General features: G+C 47.6%; 1 protein-coding gene across 4 annotated transcripts in view; it reads left to right on the forward strand.

Moving 5' to 3' along the window:
- The window catches only part of NRF1 (nuclear respiratory factor 1), a 75,398-nt gene that overhangs the window by 15,482 nt on the left and 38,744 nt on the right, over positions 1–21,172 (forward strand). For 3 of the 4 annotated variants that reach the window (XM_074869624.1, XM_074869626.1, XM_074869627.1), the window contains exons 2-7: positions 5,214–5,445; positions 8,142–8,256; positions 11,187–11,313; positions 11,895–12,035; positions 19,477–19,635; positions 20,853–21,050. In XM_074869624.1, coding sequence (XP_074725725.1) covers positions 5,223–5,445; positions 8,142–8,256; positions 11,187–11,313; positions 11,895–12,035; positions 19,477–19,635; positions 20,853–21,050 — 963 coding nt within the window. In that variant the 5' untranslated portion in view covers positions 5,214–5,222. The remainder of the gene's footprint in view (positions 1–5,213; positions 5,446–8,141; positions 8,257–11,186; positions 11,314–11,894; positions 12,036–19,476; positions 19,636–20,852; positions 21,051–21,172) is intronic. The other variant, XM_074869625.1, reaches the window with a different exon arrangement.

Genomic DNA, 21,172 nt, shown 5'->3' on the forward strand with positions numbered 1-21,172 from the left:
GGAAAGATAAAGAGTGAGGAAATCTAATAGTGCCACGGAGGAAGCAAGTGACCTTCATACTTTGCAGCACGTACCTTGGACTCTTGGAAGGGAGGCAGTGGAGAGAGGAGAGAGTTTGTGGTAGACTGACGGTTATTAGACCTTGTTTGAATCAAGTGGGCTTCATCTTTAAATAAACATGATGATCTTGTTATTTATTATCCCAGTCATTGCTTGTAGCTAACTGTTCCAAAAATGCCAAAATTCAACCAGGCTCTGTGCGCTGAAGCAGGATGTGTGCGTGTAAAAACTGGATCAAATGCACATGTGTTTAAGTTTGCATAGTTGCCCAGGAGGAGTATTGATGTTTCTTACCCATCCATCTGCTTGCTGATTCAGAAATGCATAGTTTCACTCTACTACCAATTTTATATAGAAAAAAAAATACTGTTTCTGGTGGCATCAGGTGTAGACTGCCTCTTGATTCAAGCAGGTTTCCTTCCAAAGGAAACTGTATCGGAAGCATCCATTGTCTTGCAGTGTCTCCTGATGAGCTAAAAGGTTACTACGCTTTGTCAGTTATGTTCTGATCATATTTTCCTGTGGATAAATACATTTTTTGTTTTAATGGAAGGTACTTAAAATTGTGTTGCTCCATTGAGAAAAGCAGCAATACCCTTTCAGAAGAAGCATGGTAGCTTGGGAAAGGCCTGGCCTGATGAGTGTTTTGGTTTTTTTTTTTAATATTCCTTGACCATTTTTCTATGGTGATGGCAAAATAAATTCCTTGGAAGAAGATTACAGCTGATTTTTTTTTTTTTTTTTCAACCCGAAGTTTTCAGTTTGCTTCAATGTACCTCAGCATCTTGGTCCCTTCCTTACTGACGGTATTTGAATTGCTGCTATTTTTGAATGGTTCTAGTATTACAGTCTGAGTTGTAAACAGTGTTGGGCAACAGCAGCCTCTAACTCTAGCAGCCTTTTAGGGAGGGTTGTGAGTTTGATTTGACTTTAGCTGTAAACTCAGTAGGTTCGTAACAGTCTCACAACAGCACTTCTGCTGTCCCGCGTGCTTGAGTTCCTCTAGTCCATGCCTGGATAGAAAACAGAAGTTTGAAAACATTTGTTTGTTGTCCGGATGGAATTTAGTTTCCTGTCCATACTATTTAGGAACTTCTAGGGGATCCCTTAGTGTTTCATGGACAACAAAAACTCTCAATTTCTTGGGGCAATAATGTTAGTGGGAGTGTAAATATAGATGTGCCTCTTCCCCAGCCTTCCCGGTACCGAGGGTGATTCTGGTGCCATGGTCATCTCAGTACCTGGGCAGCTTCCAGTATTGGACCTATATCCTGGTATTTGTTTCTTTTAGCTGCTAGACCATGCTTCCTTCTGTCACATACCAGCCAGTTGCATAATTAAATATGTGACCAAGTCCTTCCTTCCATCTCAGTTGGGTGTACAGGTCCTTGGTTATAACCAGACTGACTGCCAAGCTGGGACATGCGAACCAGTATCAAACCAGTATCACCCTAACATTTAGAAAATAGCTGTGCATGGGAGCACTGTTGGCATCTTGTGGATGAAGACCCACTGCCTAAATACACACAGTTCCCTTCTACTATCCCCCATGCAGATGTCAGTTAATGGAGGTGGCTTTGCTCCACAATGAAGTCGGTGTTATGTGTGGAAATTGTAGTCTGTTAGTAGAAGCTGTTCATTTTATGTGATTCTTGTTAGAAGTGTGTACGGTGTTGGAGAGAAATCAGCCATAGACATGGAAAATAAAGGGATTCTCTAATCTGGACCCTTTTTTGTGTTTTAGCTACAAACCCATAATGCCTGTGTTAGAAGGCAGGTTGCTGTGGCCTCCCTCTCTGGTTAGTGGAGGGAAGCTGGTATTTCCCGAGGAGCTTGGCCTCTAAGGTCTGAATTGTTGGTTAACTGGACAGAGTTGAGCTGGGCAAAATGCTTTGAAGATTGGTTTTGGCTTTTTGGAAAGTTCAGTAATGCTTTGGAAAGAGGCACCTGGATTTCTTTGTATTAGTAAATCATAGAATCACAGAATGGTTTGGGTTGGAAGGGACCTTAAAGACCATCTAGTTCCAACCCCCCTGTCATGGGCAGGGACACCTTCCACTAGCCCAGGTTGCCCAAAGCCCCATCCAACCTGGCCTTGAACCCTTCCAGGGAGGGGGCAGCCACAGCTTCTCTGGGCAACCTGTGCCAGGGCCTCACCACCCTCACAGGGAACAATTTCTTCCTTAGATCTAACCTAAATCTCCCCTCTGTCAGTTTAAAACTGTTACTCCTCATCTTATCCCTACACCCCCTGATGACGAGTCCCTCCCCCCTTTCCTGTAGCCCCTTTCAGTCCTGGGAGGCCGCTCTAAGGTCTCCCCAGAGCCTTCTCTTCTCCAGCTGAACCCCCCAACTCTCTCAGCCTGTCCTCACAGGGGGGTGCTCCAGCCCCCCGAGCATCTTCGTGGCCTCCTCTGGCCCTGCTCGAGCAGCTGCGTGTCCTTCTGCTGTTGGTGCCCCCAGAGCTGGACCCAGCACTGCAGGGGGGTCTCCCGCGAGCGGAGCAGAGGGGGAGAATCCCCCTCCTCACCCTGCTGCCCACACTGCTCTGGGTGCAGCCCAGCACACGGGTGGCTTTCTGGGCTGCCAGTGCACATTGCTGGCTCACAGTCAGTTTTCCATCTGGTAACACCCCCGAGTCCTTCTCCTTGGGGCTGCTCTCCATCCACTCGTCCCCCGGCCTGGATTTGTGCTTGGGAAACCATGCCAAAGTGGCTAGGTCGGATTTGGCTTCTCAAGGAAGACCAAGGCTGCTGTGGCAGCTGCAGAAGGAATGAATTCATTTTGCAAGTGAATATGTGAAGTTAGTTCATCCTAAACCCTAAGATTTGGTGGTTGGGAAACCACCATCTGTTGAGCAAGAGGGTGGCTGTCTGGCTGCCCACAGCCATTTCAGGGATAATATGATGTTCGCAAACATCTCATCTGGCTGGGCAAGTCCAGATGAGGTGATGGATTGCAACCACCCTCTGTGTGGCTGAAGTAGGGCAAGACCAACATGGTTTGGTTATTATAATGTACGCACGGTAATGAGTCTTTTTGACTTTGTATTCAGTGGACTTCTTTGGCTCATTCCAAGTCTCCTTTCAATATCTCGGTCCTGTTGCTACACCAGAAACTTCATCTCATCCCCTGTTCAGCAATATACACGCCTCTGGCATTTGAAGGGGAAGCCTTCTCTTAGTGCTATCTGGGGAATATTTTCCCTGCATTTGAGAAGCAGCTTTTGTTTCCTGTAAAAAACCAAATGTGCTTAAGTAAAATGTGGAAAATGGGTCCTGTTTTGAGGACAGGACTCTCTAAAATAATTGCATCCCTATTTTTGCTGTTTTCCAGTTGGAACTGCCTTTGGAAGAGCTGTTTTATAAATGTCCATAATACTCAGTTCACTGAGTTGCAGAAGACATTTTGAGGCATGTGGAAACAAGCCTTTAGAAACCAGATGGTGATGGAAAAAAAAATAAATCTGTCATATTTCGGCTCTTTGGTCAGTAGATTTGAGGCAGAAATAAATACATCTAAACACCAGCCACTCCCCACTCTACCTTTTCTTCCATTTTTTGTCTGGATATGGCAACTGCTTCCTTGCTTCTGAGTTTCTGCTGCTGCAAAAAATACTCCTTCCTCCACAGCCTTGGTCATACCCATCCCTTCGTACTCTTTCCTGCATTCAGAGCAAGACCGGTCCTCTCCTTTAACCTTCTCCCACCTCCCACCTAATCTTCTATTCCTGTTTGCCCACGTGTTAGCAGCTTCAGCTGAGGTGTCCTCTGTTCTTCTCCTCTGGAGCTTTCTGTCTTGCCGCATCTCAATTAGTTGCTCCTTCTTTGCGTAACTACTGGTTAGTTTGGTCGAAATAACCCTCTTGACAAAGTGCTTTCTGCTGGTCTGGGTCCCAGAGTCTCATCAGTCCTGCCGTGGTGTTCCATGTTTTGCTCATCAGGATGTGGGGGTTTATGATCAGTAGAAGCTTGGTGATTATTTTGCCAGGCTGAGGTTTTTGTCATGTTGATAATTTGCAAAGTGCCATGTATTTATGACATGATATGGATAATAGAAGCTATTGCAAGCTTTGGAAGGACAAAGCTGCGTGTGATGGCGTGGCTTGTCTGAGTTCATAGAGCAGTTACGCAGCCACGTATCCGAGGCCACTCTGCGGTCTGTGTCCGTGCTCCTAGCTCTCTCCTGACAAGCTGAACAGGTTTCCATGAAGAGGGTGTCAATCAAGAGCTTTAAATTCAATGATTGTACTTACAGGGTCAGAATTTGCTGGGTATGTTTTATTGTTCCCTACAGCTGGTCATCTCTTTCCTTCTGCTGTTTGCCCTGAGAGGGTTTTGGGGAATCTGTTTTTGAGGGTTGATGTCCTAATTCTTCTAATGTAGTTTGAAATCTTATGGATGTACTATTCCTTTTCCACAAATGTATGGTAGACGCACACTGAAAATATCTGTGGGTCTCCTGTCTTGTTCCTTCTGCACAGATTTATGTTCATGCTGTGTGGTCCAGTGCCCTGTTGACTATGTAAGCTGCTACCTTGCTCAGTGGTTTACCACTAGATGCATTAAATAAATATGCTTTATGTAATATTTGTGCTTGGGTTGTAGTGATTTTGCCTGCTTCCAGACTCCAAACAAGTAAGGCAACAAAAGAGGTCTCCAGAACACAACTTGCTGCCAGTAAACTTCTGTACTGGCATCCTCATTTGTGTCCTGAGCTACTGAGGTTTGTAGAGAGAGATCGTGTATCCCTCTCGAGCGTCTTCCCTGAAAGCTAGATCTTGAAGTGGCAAATAAAAGTTCCAGCTTTGATCAGGCCTCTCAGTGTGTAGGGTTTGGGGGGGTCACATAATCTCAGGGCTGCAAGATCCTTAAAGACCTTTCCTCCAGCAAAGATGACTGCCTCTGCGTGCTATGCCGTGTTGTTTGGAGGTATGGATTTTTTGAGACTCTTAAACTTGAAGTTTCTCTTCTGGTTCCTGGTGCAGTTGTTATTTCCCTCTCGTAGAAGACCACTGCCACTGGAGGAGGTAATCTCTTGTTCCCTCTTGGTCATGGCCTGCTCATCTAGATGGCTCAGAAACTTTGGGCTGCCCTCCTTTATGGAGCATCAGTGTCAGTAACCCTTCCTCTGATTTTTGTCTCCTCTGACAGTAGCTATTAATGGAAGAACACGGGGTGACCCAAACAGAGCACATGGCCACCATCGAGGCCCACGCAGTGGCCCAGCAGGTGCAGCAGGTCCATGTGGCCACCTACACAGAGCACAGCATGCTGAGCGCGGACGAAGACTCGCCGTCTTCGCCAGAGGACACCTCCTACGATGACTCTGACATCCTCAACTCCACAGCTGCTGACGAGGTCACTGCCCACCTGGCAGCAGCAGGTAAAACCAGCGGAATGCTCGGTGTCGTTCGCCGAACCTAGCGTTTGTGCAGAGATCACAACCAGTGCTCAAGGGTGGCGGGTGGTCTTGTTATGCCAAGGGGTGCTCTGCTAGGGAAGAATCACAGAACCATCTCGGTTGGAAAAGACATTGAAGATCCTCCAGTCCAACCATTAACCTCCCACTGACCGTTCCCAACTCCACCAGATCCCTCAGCGCTGGGTCAACCCGACTCTTCAACCCCTCCAGGGATGGGGACTCCCCCCCTGCCCTGGGCAGCCCATTCCAACGCCCAACAACCCCTTCTGCAAAGAAATCCTTCCTAAGAGCCAGTCTGACCCTGCCCTGGCGCAGCTTGAGGCCATTCCCTCTTGGCCTGGCGCTGGTTCCTTGGCTCAAGAGACTCATCCTCCCTCTCTGCACCCTCCTTTCAGGGAGTTGCAGAGGGCCAGGAGGTCTCCCCTCAGCCTCCTCTTCTCCACACTAAACCCCCCCAGTTCCCTCAGCCGCTCCCCATCACACCTGTGCTCCAGACCCTGCACCAGCTCCGTTGCCCTTCTCTGGACACGCTCGAGTCACTCAATGGCCTTTTTGGAGGGAGGGGCCCAAAACTGAACCCACTCATTGAGGGGCGGCCTCACCAGTGCCGAGCACAGGGGTCAGATCCCTTCCCTGTCCCTTCTGGCCATGCTAGTGCTGATACAAGCCAGGATGCCATTGGCCTTCTTGGCCACCTGGGCACAGTGCTGGCTCATGAATGCTTCCTTAGTGCCCTAGCTTTAATAGCACTTCTTCACAAGGTCTTCTGGCTGCTTGAATCTTACATCATTTTATCTGTGTCTAATATAGAAGTATTGGGAATAAGAGACTGGTTTGTACAATAAAAAAGGTCCCTGGTAAGTGCTGCCTCAAAAAATGAAACTAAAATACCAAATATGTCAAAGAGCAAGCTTATTTCAGGGCCATATAAACAACAGCAAAAATAACCCAACCCTGCTTAGTCAGGGAGTTCACGTGATAAGCCTCTCCCAAGGACATGCCACAAAGGGTCCTGGCATACCTGGACCGGGAAGTTATTTCAGAATCACAAACTCCTTCCGGTGAAGCCCCTGCTAAATGTCCTCCAGATGTGCCTTGTAGTGGATCTACCTCACTAGTAGAAAGAATGCAGTGATAAATAAGCACTCACAGACTCCTTATCAGACTTTATCTGAGATATAAAACTCTTGGTGTGCTTGACTGAACCTGTGAAGTTCCACCACCTCACTGAGCATCCCACACCCATTGCTTATTAATTTTCCAGCCTCAGCTCCTGCAGGATTTTTCCTTTCCCTCTTCCCTTCTAGCACACGAGCTTTTCAGTCCCAGGTGGTGATTGCAGGAGGGGTTTCTGGTGGCTCTCACCTGATTGCAAGCCCACCCAGTGCCCCTCCAGCCCCTGGCCCGGTGGGCACCCCAAGGCAGGAGCTTCCCCCCTTCCCCAGGGCAGGCGGCTCCAGTTCATGGCATGGGCTGACTTCCCCAAGAACCCAGCGTAGCCCTTCCTCACTTCTCCAGAGCAAATGTTCTTCTAGTCCCCCAAAAGTCAACATCTTTCTTCATTTTTCACAAGCACAGGATTGTTGGAGCAGTATGCAGCGGTGCTTGCTGCGCCTGCCGTGGATAGCGCTCGGGTAGTTCATTACTGATTAACAAAAGCTAGCTCTGTAGTGGCACCCAGAGCTCTGTCCATTAGTGTCCCCTCTCCCAGAGCAGCTGCCTAGAGAAAACATATCATCAGATGTTACTTTTGTTGTTATCTACCAGCTTCCACTGATCGGTAGCTTAGAACTTTCTGATCCCGTAGCCGCATCGTTGTTAAACACAAAAATATAGTGGTTTTTATGACCCCTGATGTGATCTTGCACCTCTGACATATGGAGAAACTACACACAGAGCAACTGAGGTCTGCTCAGGAGTCAAAGGGGTCTAACGCAGGCTCAAGAGCTGACCCTGCACTCATTTCTGGAGATCACTGACGGAAGCGCAATCCACTGCGTGGTGCTTGGTTTACTTCTAATTAACTTAATGAAACTTCCCCTTATGCAGACTCTGCGTCTAGAGTTTGATCACAAAAGCAGTAGCACTGCCCTGCCGTGGTCCCCACTATTCTTCAGAGGGCTGTTGTAGGATGCTGCCGGGAGCTCTGGATTTTCAGTTTCTTTCCCATTAGAACTTGTCCTTAATCACTGGGGAAAGCCTTGGACTCCTGATGCTGTAGTTGAAGGTGTCCGAGCAGGATTCATGACATTGTCCTTGGTCTCTTCTCCCCTACCACCAGGATCTCCTCAATTGCAGTCAGTTATTTAAAGTTTTGGCGTACTTAAGAGTTTTTCGTACATTTGGAAGATAAAATACTTAATTATGTGATTGTAAGGAAAACTCTGAACTGAAATATGTGGCTTTCACCTGGGAATGAGCTGGGACTTGCTAGACTGGGGAATGGAGCCTTTTGATACACCTCTGTGATGCTGGAGAGGAGGGATCCCGAAGGCTGGGGAGCTCAGTGGGGAATTTGGGTCACTCCGGTCGGGTGGGGAAGCCCTTGAGCTGAGCCCTTGGGACCCATCCCTGGGTGGGGTGGGCAATGGTAATGTCCTTTCTGGCCAGTTCCAGAGCTGCGTGTGCTTATTCACCCTTTGTGGTTTGATTTCCAGGCCCTGTGGGGATGGCAGCAGCTGCTGCCGTGGCAACGGGTAAAAAACGAAAGCGGCCACACGTTTTTGAATCCAACCCGTCAATCCGCAAGAGGCAGCAGACGCGTTTGCTACGGTAAGGACTGGCGCCCACGCTCTGACACCTCTGTCTGCATCCTCCATCCGTCTCCAGAGCTGTGCGTGGTGAGACCATGCGCTGTCCAGAAGTTGCCCAGCTTGGGAATTTTTTGTGCATCTTTTCTGGAACCCAAGAGCTGTGTTTTGGTTTGCAGAAGTGGGTTAAATTGCAGCTCTACTCATCTTTAATGTGATATTAAGATCAGAGGGACTGACGCAGCCATTCCAGTGGGATCCACTGTTCTGTTTGCGAGTCAGAGAGGGACCTAGGGGTGTCGATTGCTAGCCAGCTGAACATGAGCCAGCAGTGTGCCCAGGTGGCCAAGAAGGCCAATGGCCTCCTGGCTTGTATCAGCAGTAGCGTGGCCAGCAGGGACAGGGAAGGGATCTTACCCCTGGACTCGGCACTGGTGAGGCTGCACCTCGATGAGTGGGTTCAGTTTTGGGCCCCTCCCTCCAAAAAGGCCATTGAATGACTCGAGCGTGTCCAGAGAAGGGCAACGGAGCTGGTGCAGGGTCTGGAGCACAGGTCTGATGGGGAGCAGCTGAGGGAACTGGGGGGGTTTAGTGTGGAGAAGAGGGGGCTGAGGGGAGACCTCATGGCCCTCTGCAACTGCCTGAAAGGAGGGTGCAGAGAGGGGGGATGAGTCTCTTGAGCCAAGGAACCAGCGGCAGGCCAAGAGGGAATGGCCTCAAGCTGCGCCAGGGCAGGGTCAGACTGGCTCTTAGGAAGGATTTCTTTGCAGAAGGGGTTGTTGGGCGTTGGAATGGGCTGCCCAGGGCAGGGGGGGAGTCCCCATCCCTGGAGGGGTTGAAGAGTCGGGTTGACCCAGCGCTGAGGGATCTGGTGGAGTTGGGAACGGTCAGGGTGAGGTTCATGGTTGGACTGGAGGATCTTCAAGGTCTTTTCCAACCGAGATGATTCTGTGATTCTGTTTTAACCCCAGCTAGTCACAAGTTAAATCTGTCATGGTAACATTGCCTTGCGAGATATTCGTGGTGGCTTTAACAGCAGCTGGCCTGAGAATCTGGAGCTACAGCCATATCTCAGCTCTGCAGTGGCGTGCAGGACTTATCTACCCAACAAAAAAAGTCTTTTCTGCATTATAAAATGATCCCATGAATAAATCTAGTGTGTGTATACCTGAATTTTCTTTGCCTGCAGAGCCCATTGTGTCGCTCCACGCTGCAGACTGACCCAGCCTGTAGTGCGCAGTGTTGGGGGAGAATAATCAAGGGGGAGATGCCTGCCTGAGCTGAAACGCTTTCTTTGGCTTTAGAAACTTGCTTTGTAGACACCAAACCTCTGTAGCCCTTCAGGTGTTGCATTCCAGGTGCTCTGAGGCTGTCTGCCCGCCTGATGGCCACCTAGGAGCGCTGGTGCTGAAGTCGCTGCGCAGGCTTTCCGCGAGCTCAGAGAGATTGCCTGCGATTCCATTGTCAGAAAACATTTGTAAATATTGGCTGGTACTATTTACTAGCTTTTGGAAGAAAGCAATTTTTGCTTTTTAAAACAGTTTTGGATTTAATTGGGTTATGTCAGAGGAATTGGAGTATTTGTCACTCTGTTTCTTGCTGACTTCCCCCTGTGTGCACACTTAATGCGCTGAAGTAGTGATGGCTAGAGTTTTGCCTTTTCTCCCTCTCTCCTCGTCTAACTCTTGTAAAGTTGGTGAGAAATTCAGTTGGTTTCCTTATTCTGCTTACTCATCTGCTGAGGCCCACAACACCCTCTGTACATGATCAAACTGGAACGAAGTGGGGCAGGGTTAGCGTTAAATAATATTCCCTAGAAGTGCACTCCCTTTCTTTTATAGCTCCATTTTGTTTTTCCCTCCTTTCCCTGACCCAGCCATGTTTATGGCAATGTTTCTGAAGAGCAAATTATTTTCTCTCTTGAAATATGAACAATATCTTTTAAAAGAAACTCCTCTGTAAAGGAATTATTTCTTCTCCCTTCATGCAACTACTTCATTTTACTACATATAAGATAATGACAAAATGCATCATTTTTTTGCGCTCTCATCAGATTAACATGTTTGTGCTTGATTTTTACACCACTGTGAATCAAGTGGGAAGTTACAACCTCTGATTTGGGGATCTCTGTGAGGCTGGTCATGGTGTTGGTGCTTTTTGGTAACATGTCTGCTGCTAACAGCGGGTTCTGCAATGACCAGGGCAGACACTAAACTGTCACCTTAGGGCAATGCTCAAGTTATTTGGTGATAACCACTGCTGCTTTTTTGCTTTATGAGTTTCTGCCAACATTTCTGACACGTTCTCTTGCATTGTTTAAAAGTGAATAAGAGGCAGAAAGTATATGATGGAGCATTTTCTTCCTGCAGAGAGATCATTCCAAAGGGACTTGCTGATGCGGCAGGTGTCTGAATACCTGAGTTTCCTGTGCTGAGCTGTTGCAATATGTCTGGTTCTTGCCTGTCCTGTAGTTGTAGGTTGAATTCTTACAGTTCTGGTTTGAGTAGGACTTTAGTACTAGAGAATTGCAATGCACTGCTATGAGGCTGGATGTAAAATAACCTCTGTTTGCCGTCCTCTTTTATTGAATCATTCAAGTTCTTTACCTTACAAGTTTTGTATCGTTAATAGACGGTGACAGAGCGGATATGCAGACTCTCGCTGTCCTAGGTTTGCTGCTCTGGTGATTTCTCTGCTTTTTACATCAATGGAAAAAGGAAAGAAGGGAAAATAATTGATACTTGAGCTGCTGGGTGACTGCAGGGAGCACAGCAGGCCTGTGGGAGTGGAGGAAGAAGCAGTTTATGTGGCTAATCTGACCAGCTGGGGCTCCGTTTCTTACCTGGTTTGTGAATGGATAGCATTAAGAAAGAGAGTTTAGAATGCAAAGGGTTGTGTTTCTACAGGGCTTTCAACTGATAACCTATTCACTGTTTTATGCCTCTGTTTCAGGAAGCTCCGAGCCACGCTGGATGAGTACACCACCAGAGTGGGGCAGCAGGCCATCGTTCTGTGCATCTCACCCTCCAAACCCAATCCTGTCTTTAAAGTATTTGGTGCTGCACCCTTGGAGAACGTGGTAAGTGTCTCTAGAAAAAGCTATGTAATAAATTGCTCACCTCTGCAGATTTCATTCTGTTCAAGGCAGCCTTGCAAGCTTGGCAGTGATCTAAAGGTCGTGTTTAAAACCCTGGAAACAGGAGTTCAGGCTGTGTGGACACGAGGGTAGCGCTGAGGTCCTGTCTTCACTGCATGAATGGTTGCCTAACACATCTCACCAGGGTTAAATATCCTGGATTAAAAATAAGAGGGAGCAGGTAGTGATGATATATTTGAACTCAGCTCAACTGTCAGTGCTTGCACCTTGTTGCAGACCAGACGGTAAATGGAGCAGATCCTGACCTTGATAAGTCTTGCTTCAGAACTTTTCTTTTAATCCAGTAAATACTTCCACTTGCCAGTGTTACTTGATATTTCATCATCAGCTCTTCGATGCGGCCACGTCTTTGGGGCCAGTGGGTGTTTTTTCTTGCCAGCTGTGGTGTTGTTTGCTCCTCCTGTTCTGCAGCACCTTGGGGAAGGTGGCTGGCCCTGCGTCCTTGCCCTCTCCTCTCCTGGTGCTCCTTACCTTGTTTACCTGAGCTTAACGATTCCCCACAGGTACGCAAGTACAAGAGCATGATTCTGGAAGACCTGGAGTCCGCACTAGCAGAGCATGCTCCTGCGCCTCAGGAGGTTAACTCAGAGTTACCGCCCCTCACCATCGATGGCATTCCCGTCTCGGTGGACAAGATGACCCAGGTAAGCAGCCAGACATGGCAGAACCACAGAGAGAGAGAGATTTGGCATCTTGCAGTCACGTTCTGTTATTTTGCAGTGGAGCTTATGTCTGAATCTCCAGGGGATGCATTTGATCTCCTCTTTCCCGTGGGACTGTAACAGCTCAGATAGTAGTTAGATGTGAAGCTTTGTTACTGGTGCTTATTTTCTACATGAAACAGTAGAAATGCAGGTAAGGACTAGAGCTCAGGCTGCTGGGAGCATGCCCCTTTGAGCTGTTTTTGTCACCTCCCATAAACTATGAACAGGGAAGATATTTATTCCGCACTTTGCAGTGATTTTTAGGCACTGAGGTCAGGAAGGTCGCTTGTGAAGTACCGTTGTGACTTTTGCTCCTTGGACCTTCCTTGTGTTCTCTGCTTTGTTCCCTCCTCTGTTTTCTGCCATGGATTGGAGCAGAGGGGAGCTTGCCAGTGGTTTAACTCCGGATCAGACCCTGAGGGAGATACTTCTGATGGAGCCAGGGAGTCATCTGCCCTTGGCATGCGGGGGACTCCTTTTGCTGGCCTACTTATTGCTAGGAGAAAGTGGAGGAGACCCAGGAGAAGCTTCTTTGGTGTGGGAGGGATTGTCTGTAGGGAAATCTTCTTCCCCTGGGGTGCAGGACCTGAATGCAGGCAAATGTGTTTCGCAGGAGGCTCTGGATACACTCAGTGTGATGCACCACAACAAATTTTAAATGTTGAAAGCCAGTTTCAAGATGGAAAGGTTGGAGGCTTTGAGCAACATACAAAGAGGTGTTGTAGTAGAGCAAAGATGTGGGGATTTCCTCTGTGCTCTGCAGAAAGATCACATTCTGGTCAAAACACCATTTCCATTACTTAGGTGGAATGAGACAAGCTCACACTTCTAATAAAATTTTACAAAGAAATCTACTGTGCCTTGGCTGATAACGGATCATGTTCCTAATCCGTGACAGCGTAAGACAAAACTTAGTTGCTAGATTCTTTAAGCCACTGGGAAAGGTGGTATCTGCAAGAGCTGTTCACAGGCAGCTTTTGTTTTGTATCATTAACAGTTTCCCATGGAAATGGGAAAGTAAGAAACTGAAACATTTTACTTTTAAAGTAAAATGGGAAACCACCAAAAGATCACAGGTATGTAGCTCTGAGTTCATTTGTAGTGACAAACAAAATGCTGGTGTTTATCTGACTTTATGGCCTCATCACTGTAGTAATTAAGCTGAGTAACAGCAAGAGAAGTGCCATGGGCTTACAACAAGGAGAAGGAGACAGCTATTTGCTCGGGCAGAGGGAGGCCATCCTAGTGCGGGGCGAGTAGTGAAGCTGGAGTTGCCCGTACTCACAGCACGTGGGCTCTGAGGAAGGAGCAAAGACAATGAGCTGTTGCTGGTGGGGTGCTGGGCAGAAATGAGAGAGAGAAGTGAGTGTGGGTGGATGAGATCAAGGACAGGAGGTTGTTGCAATCCAGTAACACATCTGAAAACCTTCTCCGGTTTGCAGTGCGCAGAATATGTGCGCATATAAAAGGGCCAATAAAAAGATCTATCAACTGTTTGGCTGTTAATGTTGCACGTGTCGTCCAAACAGCAGTAAAAGTGACAAGCTCTCACTTCAGCAAAGCCCTCAGCTGGATTTATAACGCATAGTGTTTATTTTTTGTGATAGAGTTGGAAATTAAATATTTTAACATCAAAGGCTGCTTAAGTGTTTTCTGCTTCTATTTTATGGATAAAATACTAATATCCATAGAAATCTGTGGATAAATACCAATACTTTTCATGTTAAGCTAAAAATAAGGTTGGCTTTTTTTTTTTCCAAACACGACATGGCCTTGGTCTTCAGGAAACCTTGCACAAAGATTTGGCCGAGCCCAGTTGCCCCTGGGGTTTGATTGCTCTGCATTTCCACGTGTGAAGCAGCTCTCCTGTCCAAGGCACTAGCTGCTGGCAGGACTTTCTTTTCTTCCCCACCACGTGCAACGCTCCTGTGTTCCCAGGCTTCTTGTGGCTCTGTTAAATGAGAAATGGTTTTTCTTCTCCGTGTTCTGCAGGGCCTTCAGTCAGCAAGTGTGCAAACTGCTGATGCAACAGCGTAGCAACGTAGAGCTTCTTATTTCAAGTCCTCTTGTGCTGCATTATGGTAAAATGAGTATCTTGTTAGGAGTAGCCCTCGTCTTTTTAGTACAATGTGGTAACTCAAAACAGCTTTGTGAAGTTTTCTCCTGAGCTGTGGCTGAAGTCTATGCTCTTTGTGCCCCGTTTGGCTAACCATTGCTGTCCCAGTTAGCCCAGCTGCTGTGGTGTGCGTGCGTGTTGTGGGCACCCAGTGCTGTGCTGCCTCAGTTTCCCCACGTATCCTACAGCAATGATGTTTTGTAAATGTCTTTAAAAAATTTTTTGAGACCCTTGAATGGCTGGAGGCTGTTTGAGGACAGAGCACTAGAATTAATGGACAGGACTGCAGACTCCTGGGTGGATTTTCACAACCCAGCAGGTCTGTCTTTTTGTAAAATTTTCAAGGAGTAAGATGTTGCGTGTGGCGCTTAGGAGATGATTTTATTGCTGAAAGCATCCAGCTGCCATATAGTTTTTGCCAGACTTGTGGGCAAGCTTTAAATAGAAACAAAACACAGATATACTGAATACAGAATCACATAATCATCAAGGTTGGAAAAGACCTTGAAGATCATCTAGTCCATCCAACCATGAGGCCACCATGCTGTCTTTTCTTTTTTTACCACAATTGCAATTTGAAATATATTCATTTGAGAGCGTGGATGATAACTCTGATTCCTACATCGCTGCAACCAGTTGTGCTGCTAGAGGTGCCATTGGTTTTTTTGTAGGAACCTTGGTTCCCAGAGCTGCCAGTGTAGTTCTTTGTATTTGCTAACAAGAAATGAGATTTTTCAACTAAGTTGCACAAAGCCCTATGGAAAACCGAAATATTTATAAATATAAATTGGACAGCGCAATTAAGAGGTGTGTCACAGGGAGTGGAAAAAGGAGGCCTCTGCTTTCAGCAGCTGCAGGTGTCAGCGGGCAGGTGGTAGAGGCATTAGCTCCTCAACGAGGAGATGAAAATAACTCTCCTTTTAATTGCTCTGCTTCCCTGGTGGTCTTGAGGGAAATAAAGCCTTTACTAGCCTGAGCAAAGATGCTTCGATAAACTTGCGAATGGAGAGCATCACCCACCTCAGCTGCGCAGCAGAAAAATGTCTTGCAGTGGGGCTTTTACCCTGCAGCCATTACACAGAGAAATCTCAATGTTTTATGGACTTTGACTACGTTGACACTGTACATCAGAGTTGAGTTCGCCCCTAAACTTGTACTCAGTTGCTCGCTGATATGATTAAGGAGTGAGATTGGGTAATGCTGAGGTCGATGCTTCAGTCAGCTCTCACCGAGGTCACTAGAATTTGTTTATGCTTTTCTGAACAGGTGATTTGTCCTTTAATCTGACTTTTTTTAAACTTCATATGCCCCTGTGATTTGCAGTCTGCTTATACAAACCAACAAAGTTTATCTGGGCCTCTCAAAAACCATCTTGACGTCTGTTTGCATACTGCCCTGCAAACAGCTTTAGCACAAACAGCAGATATCTTTATGTACATGACTGTTTGTATGTAGGAGAAGCCAAGCACCCAAAGACGGTAACTAAACTCAGTTTGTGGCTGTCGGATCCTCTCCACGGAGGAGCAGGGACGATCTTGCAGTGCTTGGGCCCCGTCACCCAGTGCGAGGTTTGCTGGTGTTCCCTTCTGGTCCACGTCAGAGGTGTGGTATGGGGACAGCCTGAATTTCTGCTCTCCCAGCAGGTTGTTGGAGCATCCTTGTTTCGCAGTGGGGGCACCCCAGAGTTAGGAACCAGGTTCCCTGTGCAGCTGAGCTCTAGTCCTGGGCGGTTGTTCCAGCAGCGGGAAAGGCAGCGAGTCCTGCGAGGTACTGGATGCAGGGATGGGTGGATACTTTGAACTGTCACGCAGGCAGCTGCCTGCTTTTACAGAATTTAAGTTCAGAGCTTGCATCGTGCCTCGTTTCCAGCAAGAACGAGCGGTCGAGTCCAGCGCTCAGATCTCCAAACTCTGCTAGGAAGTGGTGATCCCGAGAGGGACAGCCTGGTCCCCTGGTGTGCCCCTCCAAAACGTTAAAACTACTCACTCATCCTTATGATTTGAGCATGGTTTCAGGGTGGAAGAGAAGAAAGATTTGCATAAGGAGTAAATCCAGCCTACAGGGAGACCTACAGCACCTCCTGCTTTTCGCACTGATGACCAGGTTGTTAATTTTGGGTTGGATTCCTGTGGCTGGGCATGAACTAATGCATCTGCTGAGTGCTGTTACTTCTTGTTGAGGACATCCAGGCTGACCCCGTGCCTCGTCTTTGCCGTGATGAATTTATGACAGCGGCAAGCCCGCTTTCATCCTGCTTGCCAGAAAGAACCTGGCAGTGAGACCTTACAGAGTTCAGTCAGGGCCATGTGGGTTTTCATAGCAGGAAATTTGTGGTGACAGCTTGGTTGCTGCCTTGACAGATACCTGGCTTTTTAATCTGAATGTTTCAACATTAATTGGAACTTCTAAACTTAAAGAACATTTAATCTAAAATTGGCTGTTGCAAGAAAAAGGGCCAGTGAACAAATACCTGCGTGCTTTGCTGCAATTGCTGCTTTGCCCACTTCCACGCTGAGGAGCAGCCAAGGTCCTGCGTGGACTCAACTTTGTTTTTCCCAAGTGCTACTTTTTGGAGATCCTGAGGCTGAGCTGTGGGGACAGGTAGAAAATTCCCAGCATGGGTTTTGCTCCCTTCTAGAAACCACTTTCCTTAGCAGGGCATAAACATTAAGACCGGAGCATTGCTGGGTGCTCCACATGCAGGACAGCTTGATCCCAACACTGGAGTACAGTTTTCTGCGCTTTGGGCCGTTGCAAATGGTAGAATCAGGATTAACTCACTCCCGCTAAGACTTGAGCTTAATGTTAAAACTGAAGATGCTCAGTCTGTGTACTAAAGGGTGTCAAAGAAATATTTCTTATAGTTTCTCTCAAACCCTCCATACTAGAGAATATATGAACCCTTTCCAGAGCTGACAGCTGTACAAACTGGAGTGTGCTGCTGTCTTTTTTTTTTTTTTTTTAACAGAGGTGGGATTTTCAGGTGGTTTGTGGATGGATGGAGTCAGCAGAACCGTGGCTCCCGCAGATGAAGCGGTTGCACCGGTTCCTCCCAGCTGTGCCCTGAGAGATGTGGGGTCTTTGTCTTGGTGCTGTAGCCTGTGTCAGAGCCCTGTGAGCTGCCCGGGTGAGGTCTCGTTATGGCACTAATTAGAGAAGTCCTTGCACTGGAGCAGGTTGTAGCACTGCTGCTGATTGTGTCTCTGGTGGATTAAAGGCAAACCCTCCTTAACAAGTGCCTTGAGTAGCTTGGCCTGCTGAACTCCCTAGGACCAGTAATTAATCCATCTGGTAACAAGGAGCATGGCTTGCAGATAACGATTCTGGGAAGGAGCTTTTAACTGGTTTTCATCAGGCAACTCAATGCCGTTAGCAGGTTTATTTGAATAAATGAGGCCTCAACCAGGGAACCTGAAGCATGTCGGGGGGACTGTTGGCCCTGCAATGGAAGCTGCATCATGGACAGGCTTGGCCGGGGCCAGGAAAAAGGGCATCGAAATGGTTTTTTGTGCCTCCATTTATGATTCAGGGGTTTGGTACAGCTTCTCTGAGGTGGCTCAAGATGTCCATGGAGTGGAGGAGCTGAAAAGCAGCTGCTTCTCTGAGCAGGGATGGTTTTTCTAGGTGTATATATACTCTGTATATGGACCCACACATATACTGGATTTTTATTGCCTTTGCCACTGCTGCAAGCTGTCTGCAATGTAGTAAATCATGCATACAAAGAAATAATTTCCTTTTTATGAAAACACACTTCAGTTTTTCTGTTTAACTGTGTAAGCTAGGGCCCACATTACATCTTCCAGTTGAGCTCTGGCTTTGAAGAGCAGTCCTGTGTCCGAAAGAGCTGCTGCAGATCCTGGTGCATTTAGCGGTGTGCTTAGGGGCTTTAGGCTTTTTGCAGAGACCACAGGGACAATCTGCACTCTCCTGTTCCTCTAAAGCGTTCCTCCCTTCCTCTGGCAGAGCAATGTTACTGGGGACTTTAGTGCATACTCCCTATGCTAACATGGAAAAGGCAGTTTGTAAATGAGTTATTTGCAGCTTGGAGCCAACGGATACAATATCCAGACTGGAACTAGGACATCATTCAAGCAGGATCATTGTGGCTGAGAGGAATGGACACTCTCATGGCAGAAGATCCTCTGTCCTCAGCCAGCTGGGACCACATCATGGCCGTGGCAGCAACCGATGCTGGCCCTGGCGTGCTCTTCCATGGCTGTACCCCAGAGCCCTCAACATCCAGGCGTCTCGGGGCTCTAAGGTGGCCTGAGGACTCCCAGTGGCACTGTCAGAGACTCAGATAACTTGCTATTAAAGCTATGAAGGGATGCAGGGAGGTGTTCTTAAAATGCAGCTATTTAACTTTAAGTTAACGTGGTTTTCTCTGACGTATGTGGTCGTGAGCTTGCTTTCTCTTCCCTCTCTGTTTCTACAGCTGAACCAGCCTTTTCCGGAGGCTCCAGACAGTCCCCAGCACAAAACCCAAATGTGTCATAAACCCCTGAGTGTTGTATTCTCAGTGACATATCTGTCTGGGTCAATGTGTTGGTGACATGTCTTGATGCCATATCCCCTCGATTTGCTTTGCAAGTCTGTTTTTAAGGTGTTGTCTCCTGATGGTAAAGGCAGTCATTAGCTGACCAGTGTTTTTGTGGCTGCTAAGGAGAAGTAAAATCAGGTTGAAAGATGTCCCTACGCTTATAAAAGCTAAAAATAGACTCAGAAAATTAGTCCAGTGTGTGTTATATTCTGCAGGGGTGGAGAAGTGTATGTGTGAGATTATGTTTTTTACTTGAGCAGCTCACTGAAGCTCCATCCTCTTTGCAGCATCTCCAAAACATACATCAGTTCACATCTGAGTTCCTGTCCCTGTGGGGACACTGAGTGTGGTTTTTTTCCTTTGTTACTCAGATTTTTTTTTTTTCTTTTTACCCCTCCCTTTCAGGTTGGCTAGCTCCCTTGGTGGTAGTGTTTGACCCATGAAGTGTGTTAATATAGTGTGTGTTTGTGCCTTATTGTTGTAACTGGCTGTAACTTAATTTTGTCTCTGCTCTTCCACATGCTACTAAGCTGTTCTCAGCTGAGCCCTGGGAGAAGATGGTAAAGTATTTGTCCATCTTCCTTAGGCATTCAGGCCTCTTCCAGTTGATGGTTCCAACAACCATGGAAGTTAAATGTAATAACTTAGTACTATGCACCTCAAAACTACCAGAGATAGGAGTTCCTAAAAAGCTCTTAACCCTCTGATGTGGTTTGTTCCAGGCACAGCTGCGAGCTTTCATCCCTGAGATGCTGAAATATTCCACGGGTCGTGGGAAACCAGGCTGGGGCAAGGAAAGCTGCAAGCCCATCTGGTGGCCTGAGGACATTCCGTGGGCCAACGTTCGCAGCGATGTCCGCACAGAGGAACAGAAGCAGCGGGTGTGTATCTCCCATGTCTGTCTGTCTCAGACAAGTCTACTCTCCAAGTACGCAGGTCATTTACCGTAATCAAGGATGTGCAGTGGAGCCAGGAAAAAATGAGAACTGGGTGAAATAGCGTGACCAGCAGAAGGAGGGAGGTGACAGTCCCCTTGTACTCTGCACTGGTGAGGCCACACCTGGAGTGTTGTGTCCAGTTTTGGGCACCTCAATACGAGAGAGATCTCGAGGGGCTGGAGCGAGGGCAGAGGAGGGCAACGAAGCTGGGGAAGGGCCTGGAGAATAAATCCTGTGAGGAGAGATTGAAGGAGCTGGGACTGTTCAGTGTGAGGAGGAGAAGGCTGAGGGGAGACCTCATCACTCTCTACAGCTCCCTGAAAGGACGTTGTGGAGAGGTTGGTGCTGGTCTCTTCTCCCAGGGAATTAGTGACAGAACAAGAGGGAACGGCTTTAAACTGCACCAGGGGAGGTTCAGACTGGGCATGAGGAAAAAATGTTTCCCAGCAAGAGTGGTCAGAGTGGAATAGGCTGCCCAGGGAGGGGGTGGAGTCCCCATCCCTGGGTGTGTTTAAGGGCCGTTTGGATGAGCTGTTGGGGGATGTGGGGTAGGGGAGAACTTTGTAGAGTGGGGCTGAGGGTTGGACTCGATGATCCTGAGGGGCTTTTCCAACCTGAATGATTCTGTGAAAAGGTCTTGGGTATCAGTTATGGCCACGGATCCTGTATGTGTGTGATGTTCGTACCAACCTGTCCCAAAGACAATCAAGGAAAGCTGTCAGGGTGTGCAAGGGGCAGAACTTGTGCAGGCTGACATAGGTCTGGTTGGATGGGGAGGGCTGTGTAGTGAGGCTGGAAATGGTGCTGTGGCACTTGGTGCTTTCTTAGGTAGGGATGGTTTTCTACTTGTTGGCCCCAATCTCTTAGTTAGAATTCCTTGAAAGCTGGCAAAACGGATTTCATCGAGAAGCTTCCCTTCCCCTTGGCCAGATGTGCTGGTTCTGTATCAGTACAGCAATGCAAGAGCTCTCCAGGGCGATTTGTGAGTCCTGGGGAACAGAGGAGATGAGGAGAGAGGGGTTGGGTACTGGGGCCTTCTGTTGAATTTGTTGAAAACCACCCAATAAAAGCAAACATGCAAATCGTAGCAGTGGCAGCACTGCAGTTACCCAGAAAATTTCTTTATGCTGACTCTCTGCTCCTTTTGATTCTGCTGGTAGGTGTCATGGACCCAGGCGTTGCGGACTATCGTGAAGAACTGCTACAAGCAGCATGGGCGTGAAGACCTGCTCTACGCGTTTGAGGATCAGCAGACGCAGCAGCAGACTACGACCACACACAGTATAGCACACCTGGTGCCGTCGCAGACAGTGGTACAAACCTTCAGTAACCCCGATGGCACCGTCTCCCTCATCCAGGTGAGTGAAACCCTCCCGCTTTTCCATTTCCAGCATGGCTGACTCTGGGTCGAGTTGCCTGCATCAGAGAGGTGGTTTAGAGCAAACTCATTTTAGTCACTTAACTTGTCCTTCAAGAATTG

Source organism: Strix uralensis, chromosome 5, assembly GCF_047716275.1.
Source record: "Strix uralensis isolate ZFMK-TIS-50842 chromosome 5, bStrUra1, whole genome shotgun sequence".
NCBI classification, from domain to species: domain Eukaryota; kingdom Metazoa; phylum Chordata; class Aves; order Strigiformes; family Strigidae; genus Strix; species Strix uralensis.